General features: G+C 42.7%; 1 protein-coding gene across 1 annotated transcript in view; it reads left to right on the forward strand.

Moving 5' to 3' along the window:
* Nucleotides 1-8,979, forward strand: part of raver1 (ribonucleoprotein, PTB-binding 1) — a gene marked incomplete at its 5' end in the record, with an annotated part of 42,829 nt that extends 33,850 nt beyond the window's left edge. Inside the window, 2 exons of the mRNA XM_084328300.1 lie at nucleotides 6,686-6,751; nucleotides 7,453-8,979. Of these exons, the coding sequence (XP_084184426.1) occupies nucleotides 6,686-6,751; nucleotides 7,453-7,599 (213 nt within the window). The 3' untranslated portion in view covers nucleotides 7,600-8,979. The remainder of the gene's footprint in view (nucleotides 1-6,685; nucleotides 6,752-7,452) is intronic.
* Nucleotides 8,980-24,758: the final 15,779 nt, after the last annotated feature.

Here is a 24,758-nt window from a genome sequence, read left to right on the forward strand (position 1 = left end):
CAACATCTTCATCTGCTACCTTTACCTGGTGGAACATTCCTTCCACGTCAGCCATGAGGGCAATTTGACTCTGGCGAAAACGGAGGAGCACGCCGATGAGGGAGTTTGTTAAATCAGGTCCTTGGAGAAGTTCTTGATTCAGGGATGCACCCCGGAAAGATGAGGCACAATCAAACACAACACGAATTATTTTCTTTCTTGGATGAATGTGGAATGTACCACACTTTCCCGCCGTCACGTTTTACTTGCTCTTGGGGAACCATTTCAGCATATCCTTTGTCGATAACATCCTGAAGAAAGCCTTTGTACTCCTCAAAGAATGTGTTATTCTTTTTGAACTTTTTCAAGAGGTGCAGTGCTCGCTGCTCCGCCAATGGGCGATTATTGGGCATCTTTACATCCTTCTTCCGAAAGGGTAGTTTCAAATGATAGTGCCCATCTTTTAGCATAGCAGAGCTGGACACAATCTGCATGAACTCTTGGTCTTCCATGGACATCTCGCTTTTGTCTGTATCATGCTGCTCTAGAAAGTCTTGATTATACTGCTTGATTAGCAGTTCCTCCACTCTTTCAATGGATGTACGGTTGACACTAATGCTAGGATGACCACATTCATCCAGTGTTGGAGCCAGATTCAGTCCTTAATATTTATTTAGTTAAAAATATGAAGCAATATTGTTTGGAAAACGATTTGAAATGAACTTGATTGATAACATCTTTTATTTGTTATGACTTGGATGTGTGTTGCTTCAACAACATGGAGGCGTGTCTGGTCCAGCCCATTTTGAACCGGTGATTACAGCACCTTAGTGTGTGAACTCACTTTATCAATGGACTGGTGCGCTAGTAAAAAACATGACACTGGAATGTAAGGCATGCAGCCCAGACGGTTTTTGACCGTCGCAAGCGCTATGGATTTGGAACTTTAGAAATTGGAAACAGGACACCATGCAACGGGAATAAGCCAGCACACCTCCACGTCATCCGGTAGGAACCCATTCACGCTAAACAAAGCTTCAAGTAAATGACAATAAATACTCTTTTCTATAAACCAAACAATTCATCTGTTTTCTTACGGAAAAGCGCATGCGCGCGTCAACCAAGGCTGTGGATCTCACATCCAGGCCGATGTTATCATGGAGTGGCCCATTGACCACCCATCCAAGGAGAGTCTTTATAGCGTAAGGCCCATTACCTTCACTGCTGACGATTCTCCATGGTTCCAAAGCCTTAGGTGTGTTGACACCAATCAGTAGCTCAACATCGGCATCAATTTGCATTAACTCAACATCCATTAGATATGGCCACTGTCGGATATCGTCTTCTGTAGGAATGTTGTCCTTTGTGACAGGAATGCTTTGTTGAGTATAGCAGTCTGGCAATTGCAGGAAAGAATCACTCAAGAGCAGCCACTTCTAGTCCAGAAACTTTAAAACTGGGAACAAGCCTCGACTGCCTGGTATCTTGGCCCATTGTTGTCGGAATTATCTCCACCTTTTTTCCTGTAGCATTTAGCGTCGTCATCAACTTTTCAGTACAAAATGTACCGGTGCTTCCATTGTCCAGAAAGGCATATGTGTGCACAATCTTGCTTCCTTTCGAGAGCTTTACCTGAACTGGTACAATGGCAAGCGCACATTCTTTGTTACCGGCCCCAGTAGAGCCGCTGAGATCTAGAGAGACCATTGCACTGGTTACTGGAGCTTTGTCTTTAGTAGCTTCTTTTGAAACATTTACCTCTGCTTGCATGCTTCCTTTATTTTCAACTTCTCTGTGCAACAGAGTGGGGTGGTTTCGCTGGCATTGTTGACGGGTCATGCGCTTCTGACAGTTCTTGCTCATATGTCCCCTTGTGAGACATCCAAAACAGTCCTTTGCTTCTGAGAAACTCAACTTTCTCCTCGTTTGGTCTGTTTCAACTTCTGACAGAATTCCAATGCATGCCCATTATCACAAAGTGCAGCGTTTTTTTAGAAGCATCCACTATGTTGTCCTGTTCTTTGTTTCTAGTCAGACTTGACTCTACAACTTTTTCTGGTATAGCAGTTATCTTTGTTGCAAAACTGCTCCCTCTGCTGGACGGTTTAGCTTTTTGCGTTGAGTCTGTATACTTAGGCTTTGTACCTGGTTTTTGAGTTGCAAAGTCTTGAATGTCCCCAAAGACTGGGTCCAATGCTATTCTGGCTTGCTTCTCCACAAACTTTACTAGATCTCCAAACCTGGCTCTTCTTTCGTATCTTTCCTGAAAGTCACACACGGCTGATCTCCATTTATCACGGAGCTTGAATGGTAACTTTGAGACGATGGTTCTGAGATGCGTTGGATTTTCCAACTCCATCATGTGCTCCATATCCTGCATTGTATTACAACAGCCTCTCAAAAACAGTGCATAGGAATGCAAACCATTACCATCTTCTGCTCTAAGGACTGGCCAGCTCAGGGCTTTATCCATATAGGCAGTTGTTATTTTCATCTCATTGCCAAAGTTTAACTGAAGCTGTTGTCTTGCTTTGTTGTATCCTCTTGTAGGATTCATGTGTAAACAGCTGTGAATGAGTTCTCTCGGTTGGCCTGTTGTGTACTGCTCCAAATAGTAAAGTCTGTCTTGGTAACAAAGCATGTTATCGGTTTTACTCTCAATCCCATGTTGGAAGGCTTTAATGAATGACCTATAATGAGTGGGTCACCACTAAACACTGGTATGTCTCTTGTTGGCAGTAGAGAGCTCTGCTGTTGCTTTATCAGGAATTGAGTGATGTCATTTTGTCTTTGGATAGCATTAGCAAGAGCATTCTGGTTATTGTTCACATCATCCTGTCTGTAACCTGCTCTTTGAGAGTCAAATACATTGGCACCTCCTGTATTGGTCAATGGTGTTTGTCTCAAGCTTGTATGCAGAGCAGGAGAATGGGGCCTTGATTTGCAAAGACTTGGTCTCCCTTTTGGAATCATGTATTCAGTGGCATTGGATACATCCTGTAATGCTGGAGGATGTTTGTGTTAACGATGGTTTGTATTCATGAAAATTATTTTGCTCACTTCCATTCCAACTTGCTTTGCCATCCAGTGATGTTCTTATTCTTGCCTGAGCAAGAGAGGATTTTTCACCCTCTTCCAGTTCCACAATCTTTATTTTTGCAATTGAAGCAGCCAGCTCAGCTTCAATTTCCAGTGCTTCTCTTTGTGATTTTAGTCTGGATTCTTCCATATCAAGCATGCGTTTCCTTTGCAAAATTGCAGCTTTAGCCTCCAAAGCAGCATGCTCAGCCTTTGCTCTTAGTCTAGCAGATGATGCTTTTGATGTTATGGATGCATGTGACTTTGTGCTAGATCTGCTTGAAACAGCAGAGATGCTGTCATGGGGATGAATCATATCCTGTAGGTTTGAATCCTCTTTCAACTTTACAGCACATTCTGATGTAACATCAACATCAACATTTAAGCCCAAATTACTTGGCAAGTCATGGTTATCGGCATCCTTATCATCAAACTCCAGCACGCCATGCACCCACATGTTAACTTGACTAAGAAAGTCTTTGAAATCCAAGAGCTTTGGTTCAAACCAGCTGGCATGATCAGCCTCTTTTTCCTCTTCAGGCAACATGTGCTGCACAGCCACTTGCATCTCCATAAATGCTGACAACAGATCATTGAACATGCAAACATGATAGTCCATATCATCTTTCTTGTCTTTTTTCATGAGTGTGATGATTTCATTCTTTTTCTTTGTCAACATGCCCAGCCTACTTCGCCGAGTGCCAATCAACTTCCATAACATTTCCTCATGACTGGATTTAGCAGCATCGGCCATTTTGATTTCCAGTCGCAGCTCTTTGTTCCAAACATCCAATTCAATACAGCATTTCCAGTGAGGCTTTACTTGTAAATCCATTCACAGTTGTGACATCATGATTCTGTGACATTTGTGACATTTGCTTCCAACAACAGATTACTTGTAGACAGTTGATGAGCATCTTTGGTTCTTCATTAACTTGATTTACTTGTAAATTCATTACATCATGATTTCCATTGAGCTTCAAAACACTTGCTGTTAACAACAGATGAATGGTAGACAGTAGATGAGCATCTTTGGTTCTTCATTAACTTGATTTACTCAGTGTTTTCATTGTTGTCCTTGATTTACTCACTGTTTTCATTGTTGTCTGTATTGTTCCAAGTTCAACTCCATTGTGTGGAATTCCATCCATGGTAGAATTTTTCTTTAAACTTTAATGTAATGGCTTCTTGTAGGTCAACCAGGTAGTGTCTTTAACACGCACATTCCAAAGAAATCCAAAACGAGATCCAAGGTATTATGAATTAAATTATAGATTTCTTTTAAGCATCTAAATAAAACACCAAAAGAGAGATTCCAATACTCATAAAATGATAGTATTCTAACACTGATGTGGTTTAAAGAAAAATTTATGACCTGGCACCTTCACCAAACATTTTTACCATGCCTAGGCCTTCTCTTCCTGCTCATTAAGCCACCTGAGATTCCAAGAGTCCCCGCCCCTCACTCTCAACATGCACTACCGGCCTTTGGATACTAGGTGGGGTAGATGACTACAGAGGGGCAGAAACAAAATGTAAACAAATGATAGATACACTAAGAACACAATAAGAATGGCTCCAACAATATGCTTTGACAGGGTCTTTACTCGTCTACATTTGAAAAAGAAACGCAACATTAATACGTTCTGTATTGATGGATTTATGGCCCGTGAATATTATTGCGAGAGATAATTCATACATATTATGAAAGCCAATGTGTGTTGTTTAGAATCTGTCCAGTGCTACAAGCTGGAGGGGGTAGCGACAATCCGACAAGTCTCTGCGGGGGTCTAAACCCTATTCGTAGCACTTTCGTATTCGTATCATATACACACCCACTCTGTCTCTGAGTGTGTGTGACGTAGCTGCAGTGACTAGTTCTCTGGAGAACCGGGATAATTACAGCCATACAATCTAGCAAGAATTAAACCTATTTACAAGTCGTATTACGTTTTGCAAATAAGGAAACGTATGTAGAACAGTTCAAAGCACTCAAAAATGTCATTTCTCTATTTTAACAGATTTCTGAAATGCGTGACACTTTGGGTATTTCTGAGGAATCCTCTCTGCGATTTTCACACTTTGTTCTACGGCATGCCCGACCCCTCTTCCACCCGGAGCCTGTTTTCAGAAAATCTGCCTAAAATACACAAGTAAATGGAATATTGCTCCACTTCTACACGGTCCATTTGCATATTCTTGGTATCTAGGGACATCTATGGACCTCAGTGAATGTATTTATTCCCAGTGTAAATATTGTGTCTATTACTAGGCTTGCTTAAATTGTGATGAAACAAAGGAGAATATGAATTATGATTTCTTTGACGGTGAATAACATCATGCTAGAAATGACCAAACATTAAAAACTGATCTCGTTCAGTACCTTCTTGAGATCATGTGTACAAAAAATCTAAGGAAATGAATAAAGGGAAGATGATTAAACGGAAGGTTCTGTAGAGTGTACAGTACTGAATTCTCCTATCCGGACCAATGCAATTTGAAATATTATTATAGAATAGCAGGCTTATAAATTACCTTATTATAGCCAATTCGCACATTTATATATATTATCTTTCAAATGCCCGAGTTCAATTTGGATTTAGTATCACCAGGCGTGCATAAGAACAGATAATGAAATCTACTGTACTTTTTTATTTTCACCACAGTGCAACCGTTTTGAAACTAATTTCAGATCTAATTGTTGCTGCATGCTAACGATAGGGAAGAGAAACGGAGTTTCAATATTTGTCAAACGTTACCTTTTGTGGTAGAATTATCCCCAATAAGAGTTATTGAAATAATTCATACAGAACTATGAACCTTGAACCCCATAGAATCTTACAGGAAGTGTAGTTTAAAAAAATTCCAACGCAGATCCAGACCGCCTGAATACTTTTACCAACGGATTTCCAGTTCCGCGTTCTGCACTCTGATTGGCCACTGACGTTTCTGGTCGCGCCAATCGTGTGACGCCTGTTTCTCTCACCGGTTAAGCTTAGGCACTCTTTCGAAGTTGGTTAGGTTAGTTTGTCTTAGAGCAGGGCGATAGAACACCAGCCCTGATTCCATACTCTAACCCTAACCAACTTCGACAGTCGCCTAAGCTTAACCAGTGATAAACTAGGCGTTAGGTAGTTTGCTGCTGGTCGAGGCGGAAATGGGCGCGTCACGCAATTGGGAGCACATGTCGCATGACCAGAAACGTCAGTGGCCAATCAGATCGCACCAGAAACGTCAGTGGCCAATCAGATTGCAGAACGCGAACGCGGAACTGGAAATCCGTTGGAAAAAATAGACTCATCCAGACCTCTGAATGTCGGCTGCAAAATGGCCGCGATTCAAGGTTTTACAAAATGGTCGCCTCTCGTGGAATATAGACATTTCGAAGAGGAAAATCTATCTATATAATACTTTAACCTATTCCTAAACTAACGTATTGATGATAAAAATATACATTCTAAATGCTGTTGTGACATGGTTAGGATGTTTATACTTGAATACGTTTGAAATAAAAATCGCTACTTTTATAGAATAGTCTGGAAATGATTGATTTATGACCAGATGTCATTTGCGGTCCACCGACGGGAAGAGGTTAAGAGGTTAACATTATCCTCACTTGTCTCTACAGGCTGTAGGCATGCCTCCTGTGAGCCACACCCTCAGCTACCCGCCTGGGCTGGGGAACGGGATGAAGGTGATTATTCTTCTTTCTGCTCCCCTGTCGTTAATATAATTCAGCCCCATTGACGTCCACTAGCCTTGCTAATATAATTCAGCCCCCTTGACGTCCACTAGCCTTGCTAATATAATTCAGCCCCCATGACGTCCACTAGCCTTGCTAATATAATTCAGCCCCCTTGACGTCCACTAGCCTTGCTAATATAATTCAGCCCCCTTGACGTCCACTAGCCTTGCTAATATAATTCAGCCCCCTTGACGTCCACTAGCCTTGCTAATATAATTCAGCCCCCTTGACGTCCACTAGCCTTGCTAATATAATTCAGCCCCCTTGACGTCCACTAGCCTTGCTAATATAATTCAGCCCCCTTGACGTCCACTAGCCTTGCTAATATAATTCAGCCCCCTTGACGTCCACTAGCCTTGCTAATATAATTCAGCCCCCTTGACGTCCACTAGCCTTGCTAACATAATTCAGCCCCCTTGACGTCCACTAGCCTTGCTAATATAATTCAGCCCCCTTGACGTCCACTAGCCTTGCTAATATAATTCAGCCCCCTTGACGTCCACTAGCCTTGCTAATATAATTCAGCCCCTTGACGTCCACTAGCCTTGCTAATATAATTCAGCCCCCTTGACGTCCACCTGCCTTGCTATCCCATAATACTAAAGGTGTTTACGTCTCGCCTGTACTGACTGTACCGTCTCGCTCCACAGACGCCCATCGGGGGCCACAAGAGGCTGTTCTCCCGCCTCATCCCCTCCCCAGAGCCCAGCCCGGAGGGAGGCTACGTGGGCCAGCACTCCCAGGGCCTCGGCGGCCACTACGCAGACTCCTACCTGAAGCGTAAGCGTATCTTCTGACCCTGACGGCCCCGGAGCCAGGTGCCGTCTACAGCCAGGACCCCACGGCTCCCCAGAGCCTCCGGTCCAGTGATTCCTCTCCTGTGCTGCTCCTTGCGACCCCTGGAGGGCGCTGGGGAGCGCAGCCTGTTGCTGTCCAGACAGTCGTGTGTGCCGTCTACGGGAGTTTTTGATGTGTTGTTTTTATCCTCCTTTCTTTTGTATATATGAGTTCAGTGAGTTAGTAAATTAAGTTTTTAACCTTTTTTCTTAACATTTTTATGAGATTCTTGTTGAATACTTTTGAGTATCTTGTACCATAGGAAATTGTGAATAAGCTCACGAGGTCTTTTGCTCTTAATCAGGTTTTTTTTCCCTGTTGAGTGTGGTGTGTCAGCGGTTCAGAGCCGTGTATTTATATATATATATATATCTCGAGTCGGGCCTCAGCGGTCAGCCACACGCTCCTGGTCCAGGGCTCGTTCCAAGTCACTTTAACGTTCTGCCACCAGCTGGGCGTCTCCGTGACGATACGGTATACACTGACGACTCTTTTCTATAAAGGGCTTGGAACAGATTTTTTAATGGCCTCCCTATTTGTATAAAATCGAGTAGTTTGTTCAGAGGTTTTCTCTTCTTCAGGGTCTTGGATTCAGACTTGTGTAGATCTTCAGTATTAACCGTCTGTTTCTCCTAGTTTCTTTTTATCCTTCGCAAACTGAAGCTTTGGCCAAATGTACACCGAATATTATTCTCAAGCCTTCACTCCACTCTTAGCCCCTCCTCCTCAGAGCTCCACCCCTCTTCCCCAGAGCTCCACCCCTCTTCCCCAGAGCTCTACCCCTCCTCAGAGCTCCACCCCTCTTCCCCAGAGCTCCACCCCTCTTCCCCAGAGCTCCACCCCCCTTCGCACCAGCTATTTGAGTTGAGTGTTGCACTCAGAGGGTTTTGGTCTCACCTGTCACATCTGTTCTCACCTGTCCCATCTACCCACATCTGTTCTCACCTGTCCCATCTACCCACATCTGTTCTCACCTGTCCCATCTACCCACATCTGTTCTCACCTGTCCCATCTACCCACATCTGTTCTCACCTGTCCCATCTACCCACATCTGTTCTCACCTGTCCCATCTACCCACATCTGTTCTCACCTGTCCCATCTACCCACATCTGTTCTCACCTGTCCCATCTACCCACATCTGTTCTCACCTGTCCCATCTACCCACATCTGTTCTCACCTGTCCCATCTACCCACATCTGTTCTCACCTGTCCCATCTACCCACATCTGTTCTCACCTGTCCCATCTACCCACATCTGTTCTCACCTGTCAAATCTGTTCTCACCTGAATCATGAATGTTTTGTCCAACGATGAGTTTGGTATCGGGTTACCTTTTTTTTTTTTTTTTTTTGCATCTGCACTTGGCGTGTGTTGGGGGGGGGGGGGTGTAACGGTGACACGCCATCGTGTGTTGGGGGGGGGGGGGGTGGCATCGTGTGCCTTTTCTAGATCCATCTGCAGAAACTGACACCAGGGTCCACCTCTACTGTAGGCAGGTGCCTCGTCTCCCAGTTCCATGGGTGTCTCTCCTCTGCTTACCAGTAGGGGGAGCTGTTCATCCTCCGGGGGGGAGTTTGCTTTCCCAGCCCACTGTTTTTTTTAAAGTTTTCTGGTGACCATGATGATGGCAGTTGAGTCTGTTTAGGACGTCCTAGAGAAGCTAGCAGCTGAGGCACGAGGGGGGGGGGGGGGGGGGGGGTTGGTTTGGGCAACATTCCCAGAAGTGAGAGATGGAATGGGAGAATTCTATTTGGATAGTCTTGAGAAAGGGCCACAAATGAAAAATGGAATTTGGGGGTAATTCCTCGGGTAAGGGGGTACGGTTTCCTAAAACGGTTGCCCCGTCTGTCAGTGCCTTGAGAGTTGGCGGTCTGTGTGCGTGAAGTCGTGAACAAAGCCCTGGTTGACAGATTGATTGTGAAAACCCATTACCTCTGACTTTGGATGGGAACTGCAATTACACTTGAGTCTTCCCAGCGTCTCCCCTCTGCTCTGCGTGGGCGGGGCTACACCTACAGTTCCCCTTTTCTGTGTTCTTTTTGCTGTGTAAATACTTACGCTTTGATCACTTCCCCTCGAGTCACAATCGTTTTCTTCTTTTTTTTTCCTTTTTTTTTTTCTCTACTATATCTGCCTCTTGTCTGGCGTTTTTCCGATTTGAATCTGCTGCTCAGATGTTGTGTTTGTCCGCGTGACTGACGACCTGAGACGGGCGCCCCAGCGGTGCCCGGAGCTCACGTTGTGTATCGTTGTTTAGGATCGTTCTAAATCTCAGATTGTATCTTCTCTACCGACATTCCTGTTTCTTCTGTATGTTTTGAGTGCATGGGTGTGACGTGAGCAAGTAAATGTTATTTAAATCTCACCTGCTGTCGTGTCGTTATTTTACAACACATTTCAAACCTTTATTTAAACTCAAAAGGCAACAGGTTTCCCTCGTTTAGTCGAGCAGAGTGTACAGACGGAAATAAGAAATAGCATCATAAACTCATCGCAAGACCAGGCAAAAGCAAGGATAACAAATTAATTAAAATATGTACAACTTTATTTAAAAAAAAATATTTTATTTTGATTTTCCACTATTCAAAACATACAAAAATGACTTGAGACGTTTACAGGACCGTAATAACGGCAACAATAAACTATATGTGGGTGCCTATATACGCCTATGGTAAATGTGTAGATAAAGTGATAGAGGTCCCTACATATGTAAACAAACGCATCAAGAAAAACGGCAACAATAAAAATGTCAGACCTGAGAGATACAGGATGTCCTCGACCCATCTTTACCAGAATGGAGCTACTAGAGAGATCATTGAGATGGTCATTCAATCAAGTCGGTGGGAGAACTCCTAGATGGTCCAGAAAAGGCTGCCAAAACCCTGTTCCTTAGTGAACAAGTCACCTTTTCTAGAGGGATACAGCTCTTCACCTCTGAGAGCCACATCCCAAAGGGAGATCTGACTTCCACTTTGTTGCAATAAATGTTTTGGCAATAACCAGGAGGAGTTCTGTAAGCTTGATGGAATGACTGTGTAAGGTTAGAGTTTGTAAAGTTACCAAGAAGGCATATTTCAGGATCTGTTGGAAATGTTATATTATGAATTTGTGATATAGCCTCAGACCCGCTCCCAGAAACGTTGCAGTTTGATACAATGCCAAGTGGAGTGAAGGAACGTGCCCTCCTCCTGACCACACCTAAAACGGGGACGAGATACTAGAGTTGAACCCATGTAATTTTGAGGGGGTAAAATACAACTGATGTGGAAAATGTACTATATCTTGAATTTAGTGTGCATGTGACCCCATCTTTATATAGGTCCTCCCAGAGGTCTGGATAAATGTATGGGTCTAAATCTCTCCCATCTAGTCCTGGACCTATCAGGTTCAGTGGTTGGCAGAGAGGGTAGTAAGGTGTTGAGAGATGGTTCTCACCATCATTATGAAAAAGACTCAATGGGAGATTTTTTTGGTAGTTTCCATTGACCTTGAGTGTTAAACCTCACAAAATCTCTCAGTTGCAGGTATTTAAAGAACAATACCAGGAAGTTGATATTTCTCTTTCATTTGCTGGAAGGACATAAAAAAAACTCATCTTTATAACAATGTTCCAGTCAAGTGATACCTTGTAAAGACCAGGACTCAAAGTCTCTATTCTGGTATAAGATGGGTATAAGCCTATTTCCCCATAGGGGGGTTTTAGGTGATAGAGGGCTATTGTGTCTGAATTATTTTTGTAATTTTAACCAGGTTTGGACTGAATGGATCATGAAGGGGTTCTGGGTGATGGTCTTAATTGATTTCAGGTATCAGACGGGGTGGTCTCGTTAATGTCTAGACATTCAATGTTCAACCATGAGGCTGAGAAGTCCCCCTCAAACATTTGAGCCAAAAATCTGGCTTGTGCCGCCAAGTAATACAATCTAAAATTAGGAAGTTTAAGTCCTCCCTTTGTATAGTCTAGACTCTAAAGTAAGTTTAATTAAGGCGATCCATGGGGATTTACCTCGCCATATAAACCGTCTGATCAATCCGTCCAAGAGGAGACATTTAGAAGGGACTTGGATTGGGAGGGACTGAAACATAAAGAAACTTTGTCACAACATTCATTTTTATAGCATTGATTCGGCCTAGTAAGGTGAGGGAGGTTCATCCATTTTTCCAAGTCCTTTCAGTCTTAACAGATTGAGCTTGTAGAGATTTCCATCTGTATACCCAAGTATTTTATACCATTCGGTTACCATTTAAAAGGGAAGTTATGTTGAATGGTGTCTTTATTAAATTCTGATATGGGCAGTATTTTACTTTTGTCAAGGTTAATTTTATATCCGGAAAAGGAGCTATACAAGTCCAACAGTTCGACTAAACGTGAGAGGGAGCTTTCCACATTTGTTAAAAAGAGAAGAATATCGTCGGCAAAGAGCGAGATTTTATGTGTTCGGTCCAATTTCGAAGCCCGTTATTTTAGTGTCTATTCTGATTGCTTCTGCTAGGGGTTCTAGGGCTAGCGTAAAGAGGGTTAAGAGCGCAGCCCTGTCGGTTACCTCTGTATGGAGAAGTAATCTGAGGTAGTCCCATTGACCGCAATCCTAGCTTTGGGGGAGCCATAGAGTGATTTGATCAAGTCGACAAATTGAGCGTCAAAACCAAATTTTTCAAGGACTTTGAAGAGAGAGGGACATTCCAACCGGTCAAAGGCCTTTTCGGCGTCCAGGGAGAGATGCTGGGAATCTTGTTTTTATGTGCGAAATTGATAATGTTAAAAAAACATCTGAGATTTTTAGAGGAAAGTCTGTTAATTATAAAGTCAGTCTGATCGGGATTAACAAGGCGGGGAAGGAATGTTTCTAATCATGGATGTCCCCGTCTTGTGAATAACCGATATAATGGCCCGAGAGAACGTCTCAGGAAATAGTTTTTTTCTCTCTAGCTAATTGAAGGACCTCCATTAACTCAATCAGTGCCAGACCCCAGGATAGTCGGGTTATCTCGCCATGTGTTGAGCACCAGGACCCCCGAAAACCCCAGTATAGTCGGGTTTTCATTGTTATTTCTTTTATTCGATATTTCTATTCATTACAGGCACACAGACTCTGGGTTAACATGCGAGATCACTAAAGTGCAATACCGGCTGCATCCTCCCAGGTCAGGAGGCAGTATCGAGCACCCTTTGAAACCTTATATCTTGGCCTGTGCAACGAACCCAGCATCTCCTGTGTTAGTGGCGAGCGCCTTGCCCACTGCGCCACCCAGCCGCCCTGAACGATAGATAGTTGATGTCAAATGGGCCATAGTATTGTATCCATAGCTATAATATAGAATATATTAGGGGTGTAAAGGTACATGTATCCGTATTGAACCGTTTCAGTGTGTACCGTACCGAACGGCTGTGTACCGAACGATTACAACGGTATGTTAACCACTAATGGCCACCGGGGGCTGTTTTTTTCACAATCTAATAATTAAAAAAAAGATTCTCTTTACAAGTCGATTATTAATTTCAATATAGAATATTCGTTGACAGCCCTACAAGTACAATTAGTTACTGCACACTACATCACCCCTGAGTGGAACATGGAAAGCCAAACTTTCCCCCACTGTACCGAAAACCCGTACCGAACCGTGGCTTCAAAACCGAGGTACGTACCGAACCGTGGTTTTTGTGTACCATCACACATATATATATATGTGACCCAGTCTGGCGATCATGCCTACAAGTCGCGGAGGTGAGATGACAGAGACACAATAAAAGGAATTATTAAATTTTTTGTGTGTTTTTCGTTAATTTTTTTAATATATATAATTACAGTTAGAGTGTTGAAGAACACATTTACTATAAAAGCGAACCGTTATAGTATCTCTAATAGTAACAATTATTTGTTTAAAAAAGGCTCTTTATGAGACAAGTTTCTTCCCAGCGCAGGGGCGGAGTTCATTTGCATGTGAAAGAAGGTGAGAGCGTCGTCATCAACAGCTCATCAGAGCAGAGCCAGAGTCCAGAGTGCTTTGGTTATGGATAAGTCAGCCAGATAGCCTTCTACAGAACGAGTCAATGAATGAATAACGCTAGAAATACATAATGCCTACATGCTGGCTATGTGTGTGTGTGGGTGTGGGTGTGTGCGTGTGTCTGTGGATTCAGTAGAAAGCTATCTGGCTGCATTATTCGCCTAGCTAACCGGCACATCCGCTTCTATTCATTGTGCTAAGCTAGGCTAATAAGAATGGATAAGTCAGCCAGATAGCCTTCTACAGAACGAGTCAATGATTCACTGTACATATTGATACTACAACTATGTACATACATCTGATTAGCACGACACCCAGTAGTACTCAATTTATATATTTGATTAGTTAGTTAGATGTTGGAAAAGCTTGAAAAGGCACCTTGAAAAGTGCTTGAATTTTGCTTTGGAAAAGGTGTAAAATGAGGATTGTGTGTATGTGTAACTAGGAGGGATATGATGTGTGATTATAGTTAGTGCTCTCACCACTATGTAACTATGATTATAGTTAGTGCTCTCACCAGTATCTCACTATGATAGTTATCTACTGTATAATATCATGTAGGGTAGGGTATCTGCTGTATAATGTCATGTAGACTTTTCACAGTCATTACTGTGACGGCACTTAATTATGGTAATGTTATTCAGGTGAGGGTAGTTGTCCACACCCAGCCCAAACTAGCTCAAGTGTGAACATCTTTGCGAGGCCTTTTTCTCCCCTTTAGTGTTCTAGAAAACAGACTGCTTTACAATATTTAAATGAATATATGATATTCAAAACATTCTCAGATTTCATCATTTGAAAGCTTACATTCTGTACTTTCACAATCTGGAAAAATCTGGAAAATGAAAATGGAGACTTGTAGGCATTTTCGCCAGACTGGGTCACATATAGCCCTGCAAACACTGCCACTTATTCCAATCTTTTAGAGCGTGGCGTGGTAGGAACAAACGATGCTCAAGTGCGTGGTGTCCAATGAGTTAAGAGGTCTTTAAATTCCTTATAGAACTCTGGGGGGAAGCCATCCCCAGGAGATTTATGTGATGGTAGAAGTTTAATGGCCGCTGTTAATTCGCTAATTGAAAATGGTTTGCTCATAAAATCACTATCCTCAGAAGACAAAGTTGGGAGATTGAGATTGGAAATAAAAGAGTATTGCTGTGCTGTCCCCGCTAGACTGAGCAGTGTATAAATCGCTGTAATAGTTTCTAAAAGCATCGCTAATTTCTGTGGGTTTATTGGAGATTTTGCCTGGGGCTACTTCAATTCCGTTAACTTCCCTCTTACTTTCTTCCGTTTTTAATTGCCATGCCAGTACTTTACTAGCTTTCTCCCCCAACTCATAGTATTTTTATCTAGAACGCATAATGGATTTCTCCGATTTGTATGTATTTAAGTTATTGTATTGTATTTTTTTGTTCACCAGAGTCCTATATGAATCTCTATTTGATGTTCTCTCATAGTCCTTCTCAAGTGTTTGAATTTCAGCCTCAATAGAATCAAGTTCAGCACAATATTTCTTTTGCAGTCCCTTTGTATAGGCGATACTGTGGCCCCTTAGGTAAGCCTTGAGTGTATCCCAAGAGATGAAGCTATTAGGGGCAGATTGTTTATTTGTTAGTGTAAAGAATGCAATTTTTTCTCTAATAAAGGAGCTAAATTCTGGTTGTTTGAGAAGCATATGGTTAAACCGCCATCTATATGTTGTTTTTACCTTATCTGGCATAAATATGGATATAATCAGGGGGGAATGATCGCTCAGTAACCGAGTAAGGTATTGAGCGTTCAATACTGTGTGACATTGGTGGGTGGATAGCAGGAAGTAGGGATGTCCGATATTATCGGCCTACCGATATTGGCATTAAAATGTGATTTTTCAAAAAGAAAAATATTTTTATCTTTTTTTTACATTTCTATAACCTTTATTTACCCAGGCAAGCAAGTAAGAACAAATTCTGATTTTATTTATTGTCAAAAGTATCCATAATGTTGTGTTACTTCCACAACAAGAGATATGTAATGTTAATTACCTGAAATTATTCCGTTTTTGGGGGGGAAAACCCTGCATTAAGAGTTAAGAGTTTAAGAGTTGGACAATATCGGTATCGGTAAAAAAGCCAATATCGAGCATCCCTAGCAGGAAGTTATCTATACGTGTGTGGGTGTGGTGGGGGTGAGAATAGAAGGAGTAATCTCTAACCCCTGGTTGAATTCCCCTCCAGGCGTCTGTCAAGTTATAGTCCTTCATAAAATAAATTGTTGTTTTTGCTGCCTTGGTAGGGGAAGCCGGGTTGGTTGAGGACCTATCTAGTACTGTATCCAGGCAGAAGTTGAAGTCCCCTCCCACTAAAATTTGCCAGTTGCCTGAGCTATAAGAAGGAAAATATTTTGGATGAAGGCGGGGTCGTCGAAGTTAGGTGCATAAATGTTCAATAGTGACCAACGTTCTGAGTACATTTGTCCCTCAACAAGCACAAATCTGCCCCTAGGGTCAGAGGTGGTTTTGGTGGCAACGAAAGGGATGTTTTTATTAATAAGGATTGCGGTTCCTCTTGATTTGGTATTAAAGGAGGACGCAAACACCTGTCAAAACAATTTTATTTGTAAGGCCCGATAACACGTTAATGTCCCCATGAGCCGGACACGTCTTCTTTAACACTTTCAGCGCCAGAGGGCGCTGTTTACTGTTACTGTTGAAAGGCCAGCGCTTTAAAGTATACGAATAAGTGGCGGTGTTTCCAGGGCTCAAACTATATTATATATCATAGCTATGGATATAATACTATGGCCCATTTGACATCGAGTATCTATCGTTCAATTTGTGAAAAAGAAAATATTTTTTCATCCATACATTCCCGTTTTATACCGTGGTGAATATGACTAGTTTTAGAATAATCCTGTCTAATCCCAGAAAACGACGCTATGCAGCAATACGTGCAATTCACTAAATGACGTTTAGGCGTCATTTCTCGCCTGTACACGCTACTATTTTGAAATCACATCTATATTATCGGTATTATGTTTAGTTTTTTTATGCTTTGATCATCACCAACGGAATACGTTACACAGTACATTACACACATACACCAATAATGATGTAGTATAAGGAGGTAGCTTACCAATAATGATGTAGTATAAGGAGGTAGTTTACCAATAATGATGTAGTATAAGGAGGTAGCTTACCAATAATGATGTAGTATAAGGAGGTAGCTTACCAATAATGATGTAGTATAAGGAGGTAGCTTACCAATAATGATGTAGTATAAGGAGGTAGCTTACCAATAATTATGTAGTATAAGGAGGTAGCTTACCAATAATGATGTAGTATAAGGAGGTAGCTTACCAATAATGATGTAGTATAAGGAGGTAGCTTACCAATAATGATGTAGTATAAGGAGGTAGCTTACCAATAATGATGTAGTATAAGGAGGTAGCTTACCAATAATGATGTAGTATAAGGAGGTAGCTTACCAATAATGATGTAGTATAAGGAGGTAGCTTACCAATAATGATGTAGTATAAGGTGGTAGCTTACCAATAATGATGTAGTATAAGGAGGTCGTTTACCAAGTGAGAGTGAGATTGATTGATTGATTGATTGAAAACTTTATTAACAGATTGCAGAATGGGTACAATACAGTACGGCTCAATACATACAATTGTTAAGGGCATGCAGACCAGAGAAAGACTTTCGTCTTGTTTACATCAGGGTCCCCCATTTTCAATTCATCGTATAAGAGTGAACAGAGTCTAGGGATTTAAGCGTTGAGGCTGCAGCCTATACATGACATCACCATCGTCCAGGACTGATGAACTGATTGGACAACTCACAGAATAGCCTCTATAATATTATTGGGTTGGTGTTTGATCACCCAGAACCTGTTCGCTTGGAGTCTGTATGTAGCCTTATGATGCAGTCCCATATGTACAGTATGTAGCCTTATGATGCAGTCCCATATGTACAGTATGTAGCCTTATGATGCAGTCCATATGTATGTAGCCTTATGATGCAGTCCCATATGTACAGTATGTAGCCTTATGATGCCGTCCCATATGTACAGTATGTAGCCTTATGATGCAGTCCATATGTATGTAGCCTTATGATGCAGTCCCATATGTACAGTATGTAGCCTTATGATGCAGTCCCATATGTACAGTATGTAGCCTTATGATGCAGTCCCATATGTACAGTATGTAGCCTTATGATGCAGTCCATATGTATGTAGCCTTATGATGCAGTCCCATATGTACAGTATGTAGCCTTATGATGCAGTCCCATATGTACAGTATGTAGCCTTATGATGCCGTTCATATTGCACAAGTTCCTCTGTTTAAAATAAATAAATAGCTGCTAATCTAAAGGGAGGGTTGCCCCCAGGTGTCAGAGCTGCCTGTACGTCCAGCCTGCTGTGTGGGAGGATTCACATTTATACTACAATCCACATTTGAAATGTAAGTTGAGTTGTCATGGTAACAACATTTCTAGTGTTTTTCTTCTCAAAATCACTGTGGAAATCCCAGTAGACTTATTGTAGGATATTTGGTAAAAACGTTGTTCTGCAGTGGTGTTGGAAGTACACAGTTCCTCTACTTAAGTAAAAGTAGAAATACCAAGATAAAATATTACTGTGGTAAAAGTCCTCCATTTCAAAGTTCTACTTAGGTCAAAGTAGAGAAATATTTTATATTGCATATTGCATATTTAGAATGCAGCTGTGACTGCGTCCCCGACCGCCAAGAACCTTGGTGTTGTCCTCGACGACCAGTTGAACTTCTCTGCTCACATCGCAGCAACGACCAGAACCTGCCGATTCCTCCTGAGCAACGTCAGAAGGATCCGCCCCTTCCTGACAAAAGAAGCCACCCAACTCCTCGTCCAATCAACAGTCATCTCCCGCCTCGACTACTGCAACGCACTGCTCGCTGGCCTCCCGGCCACTGCCACTAAGCCTCTTCAACTCATTCAGAACGCAGCGGCCCGCCTGATCTCAAACCTACCGAAGTCGGCCCATGTCACCCCACTTCTTAGGGACCTGCACTGGCTCCCCATTGCTGCACGAATCCGCTTCAAGGCCCTCGACCTAGCATACCGTGTGGCAAAGGGAACCGCTCCCGCCTACCTCCGGTCAATGGTCTCTAACTACACACCCTCAAGACCTCTATGCTTTGCATCTTCTGGCCGCCTCAGACCTACTCCTATCCAAGCTCCCGGAGGGTCATCAAAGAGAAGTCGCCTATTCTCAGTCCTTGCCCCACAATGGTGGAATGAACTACCCACCCCAGTTAGGACAGCCGAAACACGTCCAATCTTTCGCCGTCGACTAAAGACGCACTTCTTCAACCATTATCTGAATAAAAAAAAAAAGAAAAGAAAAAAAAAATATATATAAAAAAAAAAATCTAACCCTAACTAACCGTACTGTCATGCACTTGTCCTAATAAACTAACCTACACTGTAGCACTCAACACTTTGATGAACATTGTTACTCAGCTGATAGAGTTGTGCCCTTCCTGATGACTTGTCGTACAGAACTTGTAAGTCGCTTTGGATAAAAGCGTCAGCTAAATGACTAAATGTAAATGTACTTAAGTATAAAAAATTCGACATGATTGTGTATTCCAGTGCTTGGGAGTGTTCAACCTTTAGACCATTGACCTGTCCTAAAGGTTAAAGGGGTATGTGGTCCACCGTCCAGTTATGCTGCTCAAGTTTCAAGTTTGTTTATTCTTTGTCATAATAAAATACAGAATACTTTATTATGAAAGGCTTGTTTCTGTATGAGCCCATGAGTGCGCTACATACAGTAAAAAAGTACGGTAAGTAAAAAAAGAAAAGGAAGTAAAGGAATGTTCAGTCAATATACATATTATATTTAATGCTCAGATTAAAGGTGATCCCAGTGTTTCTCTGTGTCCCGGCTCCATCCAGTTCACTTTCACATATCAGTCCCACATTCATATATATATATATATTTTTAAAGAAAAGATAATTAGTAAAATACTAAATGTGTTATCAAGCGTGTAAGTCAGACAGCATTATAAACAACATGTTAGAAACACAACCATAGCACGACCATGTACGACTACATTGATCCGTCAATGAACAGATAGAAAAGCGACGGAAGGTATTCCTGTCCGTTGGTTTATTTTTAAATTAGAACCTAACGTCAACTCTGTCTGTCCAACAGATGGATACTAATCAATCACTTACTAATCAATCACTTACTAATCAATTAAAATGTATTAAAAACAGACGTGGACGGGCGGCTGAGTGGCGCAGTGGGCAAGGCGCTCGCCACTAACACAGGAGATGCTGGGTTCGAGCCCAGCTCTCGGCGTTGCTACCGGCTTGGCCGGTCGTTCATACTAACACAACTGGCAGTGTTAGAGGGTGGGAAAGCCGGTGGGTTGGGATTGGACGTTGTGGACAGCGACTCCTACAGGTCGGTTGGGTGACAGGAAGCATCGGGGCAGCGTGAGCCTCCCACGCGTTACTCCTCGCCACTGAGAGTTCGAGCTGCTGCAGTGAAAAGATGAGACAGGCTGCCTCCTCGTGTACCGGAGGGGACACGTGATGCAAGGCTTCTATCCTCCTCACTACAGCCGACCAGTGGGAGGCATAGTCTAGCAACGTTCAAGACAGGGGAGGGGAGAATTGGACACACGAAATTGGGATGGGAGAAAAATAGAAGATGGGGAGAAAAAGTGGATAAAGAAAAATAAAAAACAGACATGGACGGGCGGACCGGATCAATGTAGCCGCAAAGTAAGCGCTCTACAGATATTCCTCATCACCACGGCAACCCTAGTTAAGGTTAGGTTTGAGGAACCAGTATCTTCACTCTGTCCTTCCAGAGAGTCTGAACGTGACAGTAAGTGGTAACAAGAGTCTCGGTCACAGTGACTGTCTGGTGTCCTGGCCTTTTACCCATCATGCACTGGGGCAGAGGAGCAAGGGCCCGTAAGGAGGTCCCGTTCCCCTCTTGAGACGGTGCTGATTGGCTCTTCTCCTCTCAGAGGCGTCTGACACTGGAGGCCGTTTCATTCGTCTGCTGGCCAAGAAACAATCCCTTTTTTGAACATTGACATTATTTGGACAAATCCTCAGCTAGCAATCATGTGTACTGTAGAGTTGTTTTGTTTTTTGTCTGGTGGCTTTATGTAATTTTTTTTAATGAAATGCATTGTCATCAGACAGCACAAGTGCAACAGTAATGTACAGGAACATCACTGCCTGGTTTGGAAACAGCACGGCCAGGACAGGAAGGCCCTCCAGAGAGTGGTGCGCTCAGCAGAGTACTACAGGTATTGCACTACCACCCCTGCAGGACTTATATAACAGGAGGTGCAAATCCAGAGCCTGCAGGATAATGAAGGACCCTCACCACCCCAACAACAGACCCTCACCACCCCAACAACAGACCCTCACCACCCCAACAACAGACCCTCACCACCCCAACAACAGACCCTCACCACCCCAACAACAGACCCTCACCACCCCAACAACAGACCCTCACCACCCCAACAACAGACCCTCACCACCCCAACAACAGACCCTCACCACCCCAACAACAGACCCCCACCACCCCAACAACAGACCCTCACCACCCCAACAACAGACCCTCACCACCCCAACAACAGACCCTCACCACCCCAACAACAGACCCTCACCACCCCAACAACAGACCCTCACCACCCCAACAACAGACCCTCACCACCCCAACAACAGACCCTCACCACCCCAACAACAGACCCTCACCACCCCAACAACAGACCCTCACCACCCCAACAACAGACCCTCACCACCCCAACAACTGACCCTCACCACCCCAACAACAGACCCTCACCACCCCAACAACAGACCCTCACCACCCCAACAACAGTCTGTTCAAGCTGCTGCGGTCAGGCAAGCGCCTCCGTATACACGCAGCAAGAACAGAGAGACTCAGACTCAGCTTCTTCCTGAACACTGATCTCTCCACACACAAGCACACATGAACACACACACACACACCACACATTCTGCACTCTCTCACACACAAACACAGCACAGGTCACTTTAATCACATGAGAAAAGGCCACTTTAAAGGAAAGGAAAAAGGCCACTTTAAAGGAAAGGAAAAAGGTCACTTTAAAGGAAAGGAAAAAGGTCACTTTAAAGGAAAAAAACAAAACACAACTGGATGTTTTTGTACAGTATAGTTAGGATAGCATAGTCACATAGGGCAGAACTGTATATTGTATAGAAAGTGTACATAGGACTCATTGCCTTTTGTATTTTATCTTTATTTTCATGTCGATTTTATTTTGATTATATTTTATTCTTTTATTCTATTATTATTATTTGTATTTTTTGCACAATCAAACCGCTTCGCATGGCCACCTTCATTTCACTATATGTCTTGTGTATGTATGTGATGAATAAACCTCTTGAATCTTGAATCTAAAATATATGAATTAGTACTACTGAGTATAGTGCTAATCAGATGTATGGACAGAGTTGTAGTATTAATATGTACAGTGATACAGGTAGAAAGACACTATGGTAGTAAGTCATACTGGCCAGCAGTGTAACTAGTAAGAATATATACAGTATATACAGTATTATTGTACATGCTATCATGTTCTATGGGTTATATGCAGGTGTATAAGTAGGTATATAGAGGGATTGTATGCAGGTATATTCAGACATGGATATATATCTTTATGCTATATTATAGTATAGTATATATGGATATATTGTCTCTAAGGGTTGTCTCTATAAGGGTTGTCTCTAAGGGTTGTCTCTATAAGGGTTGTCTCTAAGGGTTGTCTCTATAAGGGTTGTCTCTCTAAGGGTTGTCTCTAAGGGTTGTCTCTCTAAGGGTTGTCTCTATAAGGGTTGTCTCTCTAAGGGTTGTCTCTATAAGGGTTGTCTCTATAAGGGTTGTCTCTATAAGGGTTGTCTCTCTAAGGGTTGTCTCTCTAAGGGTTGTCTCTCTAAGGGTTGTCTCTCTAAAGGTTGTCTCTATAAGGGTTGTCTCTAAGGGTTGTCTCTATAAGGGTTGTCTCTAAGGGTTGTCTCTCTAAGGGTTGTCTCTCTAAGGGTTGTCTCTATAAGGGTTGTCTCTAAGGGTTGTCTCTCTAAGGGTTGTCTCTCTAAGGGTTGTCTCTCTAAGGGTTGTCTCTATAAGGGTTGTCTCTTTAAGGGTTGTCTCTCTAAGGGTTGTCTCTCTAAGGGTTGTCTCTCTAAGGGTTGTCTCTAAGGGTTGTCTCTATAAGGGTTGTCTCTCTAAGGGTTGTCTCTCGAAGGGTTGTCTCTATAATGGTTGTCTCTATAAGGGTTGTCTCTATAAGGGTTGTCTCTATAAGGGTTGTCTCTATAAGGGTTGTCTCTAAGGGTTGTCTCTATAAGGGTTGTCTCTATAAGGGTTGTCTCTAAGGGTTGTCTCTCTAAGGGTTGTCTCTATAAGGGTTGTCTCTCTAAGGGTTGTCTCTCTAAGGGTTGTCTCTCTAAAGGTTGTCTCTAAGGGTTGTCTCTATAAGGGTTGTCTCTATAAGGGTTGTCTCTCTAAGGGTTGTCTCTCTAAGGGTTGTCTCTATAAGGGTTGTCTCTATAAGGGTTGTCTCTCTAAGGGTTGTCTCTATAAGGGTTGTCTCTATAAGGGTTGTCTCTAAGGGTTGTCTCTATAAGGGTTGTCATAAGGGTTGTCTCTATAAGGGTTGTCTCTATAAGGGTTGTCTCTCTAAGGGTTGTCTCTCTAAAGGTTGTCTCTAAGGGTTGTCTCTATAAGGGTTGTCTCTATAAGGGTTGTCTCTATAAGGGTTGTCTCTCTAAGGGTTGTCTCTCTAAAGGTTGTCTCTATAAGGGTTGTCTCTCTAAGGGTTGTCTCTATAAGGGTTGTCTCTATAAGGGTTGTCTCTAAGGGTTGTCTCTAAGGGTTGTCTCTATAAGGGTTGTCTCTATAAGGGTTGTCTCTATAAGGGTTGTCTCTATAAGGGTTGTCTCTATAAGGGTTGTCTCTCTAAGGGTTGTCTCTATAAGGGTTGTCTCTAAGGGTTGTCTCTATAAGGGTTGTCATAAGGGTTGTCTCTATAAGGGTTGTCTCTATAAGGGTTGTCTCTCTAAGGGTTGTCTCTCTAAAGGTTGTCTCTAAGGGTTGTCTCTATAAGGGTTGTCTCTATAAGGGTTGTCTCTATAAGGGTTGTCTCTCTAAGGGTTGTCTCTCTAAAGGTTGTCTCTATAAGGGTTGTCTCTCTAAGGGTTGTCTCTATAAGGGTTGTCTCTATAAGGGTTGTCTCTAAGGGTTGTCTCTAAGGGTTGTCTCTATAAGGGTTGTCTCTATAAGGGTTGTCTCTAAGGGTTGTCTCTATAAGGGTTGTCTCTATAAGGGTTGTCTCTATAAGGGTTGTCTCTATAAGGGTTGTCTCTATAAGGGTTGTCTCTCTAAGGGTTGTCTCTATAAGGGTTGTCTCTATAAGGGTTGTCTCTCTAAGGGTTGTCTCTATAAGGGTTGTCTCTCTAAGGCCCCGTCCACACGAACGCTGGGTTTAATGTAACCGTGATTGTATGTGCGCAGTTGCACTGTTCGGCCACACACAACCGGGGATTTGCTACACTGCAACCGCGGTCTTTTGAAACCGGTGGCCAGGGTGGAGTTGTGCGGTTTTGCAGTTGCGTGTGGGCATAGCAACCGAGGTTATTCCCAGTGTTTACAGCAGAGCTGTCGCAATTATTCCCCATGTTCACGGCAGACCGCGGGGTAGAGAGATTAGAGCAGAGCCAACTACACCAGTGTTTACAGCAGAGCTGTCCCAAGTAGCGTTATATGAAAATGATTGTAACAAACTTTTGTTCAAAACGTATCGTCTGTGTTGAAGAGTGTTGTGATCGACTGATGTCTGTTGACGCTCAGAGTAAACATGTAGCTGCAGCTAAACTAAACTCATGTGTTGTCAAGTTATTGTTATAACTTATAAGGAACCCAGTCCAGACTGCATCCCCTTAACAATTGTTTGTATTGAGCCGTATTGTATTGTACCCATTCTGCAATCTGTTAAATAACGTTTACATCCATTTCATATCGGTAACGTTACTTCTTCTTCTTCAGTTAATTAATGGCAGATCGCCACCC

This window comes from Notolepis coatsorum (assembly GCF_963971535.1).
Source record: "Notolepis coatsorum genome assembly, chromosome: 14".
Lineage (NCBI taxonomy): Eukaryota > Metazoa > Chordata > Actinopteri > Aulopiformes > Paralepididae > Notolepis > Notolepis coatsorum.